This window comes from Corvus brachyrhynchos, unplaced genomic scaffold (assembly GCF_000691975.1).
Source record: "Corvus brachyrhynchos isolate BGI_N302 unplaced genomic scaffold, ASM69197v1 scaffold597, whole genome shotgun sequence".
Lineage (NCBI taxonomy): Eukaryota > Metazoa > Chordata > Aves > Passeriformes > Corvidae > Corvus > Corvus brachyrhynchos.
The window spans coordinates 362,258-364,609 of NW_008239000.1; the positions used below are offsets into that span (position 1 = coordinate 362,258).

General features: G+C 48.0%; 1 protein-coding gene across 2 annotated transcripts in view; it reads left to right on the top strand.

The window, feature by feature from the left end:
* The first annotated feature begins 6 nt into the window (after positions 1-6).
* Positions 7-2,352, top strand: part of TIFA (TRAF interacting protein with forkhead associated domain) — a 3,501-nt gene continuing 1,155 nt past the window's right edge. Inside the window, exons 1-2 of one of the 2 annotated variants that reach the window (XM_017738974.1) lie at positions 7-154; positions 2,107-2,322. In XM_017738974.1, the coding sequence (XP_017594463.1) occupies positions 2,153-2,322 (170 nt within the window). In that variant the 5' untranslated portion in view covers positions 7-154; positions 2,107-2,152. Of the gene's footprint in view, positions 155-1,162; positions 1,254-2,106; positions 2,323-2,352 lie in introns of those variants that run through there. The other variant, XM_017738973.1, reaches the window with a different exon arrangement.

Below are 2,352 nucleotides of genomic sequence, written 5' to 3' on the forward strand. Positions count from 1 at the left end.
GTCGGGAGATCCCGGGCTCGCCGTGCTGTGGGGTGGGGAGGTGGCGCCGAGCCTGCTCCGGGAGCCGGGGCCGGAGCCCATATTTTAAGGGCTCCGCGTCGTTCTTCTGCCTCTGGAAGAGGAGATAATGACATTCGCCATAGGAGAGGATGAGGTGAGATCACGGTCGGTTGGACTCCAGTGAAGGTAGGGACAACAGCAGGGCAGTGGCTGCCTTAGAGCTGCAGGAGAAATCTGGATTTAACTCCAGAAAGCTTATTTCTCCTGGCCAATACACTCTAGTAAATAGAAACTCCTTCAGCATTTACGTGGAAGAATGTTTAGTATGCTCAACCTCGATGAGCCTTTAAGGCAGGACTGGGCAGCCTTGCTGGAGTTGCCTGAGGTGATCGTGGATCTGTAGCGGGGTCTGTGGGAGCTGCCGAGATCCAGGTTCATCAGTGGCTGCTGCCGAAGCAATTGGTGGCTGTTCTTTCTTAATAAGTGTAGCCATTTGTAAAATTCACTAATGTGAGGCAGGAAAGTGTCTCCGTGGGCTGAGCTGCGAACAAAGCGAAAGTACTCAGTGGTTTTTCCCTTCACCAAAGATGACCTCATGTAATGTCCCCTTACTGGTGCAAAACAGGAAAGGGCATAACTAGGCACAGGCACAGTCCCTCCTGCTCACAGAGCTGCTTCCAGCACCCCAGAGCTGGAGAGCCTACGAGGAGGAGGGATTGATAATGATGCCACCACAGCTTGTCTCACAGATGGCAAAGAAATAACCTTCTATCGGGGTGTCTGTATTCCTGCCAAAAGCTCAGATGATATTTCCTAGCTTGTTTTAAAGTGAGCTCTGCTGGAAATTCTGTGTTTCACTCATCGTTTGTGCTGTTGTAGCCTGCTTCAGTAACCAAGCTGAGCTCGGTTACCTTGCTGAGCTACTGTGTCAGAACTGCTACTGCTTTTGGGTTAAAGGTGCAAAGGAAGCAGTTTTGAGGTCTCACAAAGAAAGTGATGCACTGATGCACCACCATTCACTATGCTTGGTGTTTGTGTGCGGTGTGTAAAAAACACAAGTCAACTCCATCATCACAAACACAATCATCACTTAATTGTAGTGATGATTCACCTACTCATAAACTCTGAATGGAGCGGGTAAGCTCAAGATCTGTGTGAGACGTGTTGGGAACTTACTGCAACCTGGATGGAGGAACATGACAAACACCTGCACTGTGTGATACCAGTTAAATGGCTGCTCACATGTTTCTCCGGTGAGTAACTGGGAACTCATTTGCTGGTTTCTGCTTCTAAGTGGCAAGACTTTCCTGTCTTTAGACTCAGTTTCAGTGCAAGAAGACAGTGGCAGGAAGACATTTAGAGAACCAGATGACAGCCTTTCCTGAGCTGTCTGAGCTGTCTCAGATTTTATTAGGATGCACTGCAGTCGCTCAGGCTATGGAACAGAATTTATTTCATAAGTGTGTGGTCTCTGTGCTGCATGTGAGTAACTTAAAAAAACAACACAAAATCACCAAACCCTAAGAAAGATCATTGACTTTTAGCAGTTCTGCAGCAGCAGAGAGCTGGGATTTTCCAACAGACAACGGGGAAATAGCTAGAGTTGGTGACAATTCCTCTTTTAGGTCTCGTGGATAGTCCAGCTTTTGCATTCACTTTTTATGCTGTCACAGGAGTCACTTCTAAACACTTGTTCCATGCAAGAGGTCAGTTCTGAGCCAAGAGCCAAAAGAGTGCTTTTATACATATTTGAATTATCACTGCCTACACACAGACTGTTGGTAAAAGTCCTTCGATACCTTCCAGTCACAGGGCATGCCGAGAGCAGAGCACACAGGCCCAGCCAGTAATGTTTACTGATTTTAAGTCCATCACGTAAACCTTCCTGCTAAATGACATATTTCTTGCAAAAATTTTAAACCTGCCTGTGAGATCCTCGTGAAGAGCTTGTTGGCAGCAGCGGTCAGTCGTGGCTTCTGACTCCTGTGCTTTCATCACGGTTATTGTCAGCCAGTTATCTAGGAATTCTACACAGCCAGTGTAGAGCAGCACAGGAAGTATTTTAATGCCACACTGAAATTGGATCCAATTTGTTTGGTTCCGCAGTGATTCCATGCCGTGATTTTACCGTGTTCTGAGGACTCTTTCCATCATGACCTCTTTTGAGGAAGCCGAAACAGAAGAAACAGTGACGTGCCTCCACCTGACCTTTTACCACCCTTGCCAGGATGAGAAGATGATGTTCCGCTGCCTGAACTTCTGTAAGCGTGAGCAGGTCAGGGCAGACGAAGCGGCCAAGTTCGGCCGCGACTCCAGCGTCTGCCGCTACCACCTGCTGGACACACGCGGCTC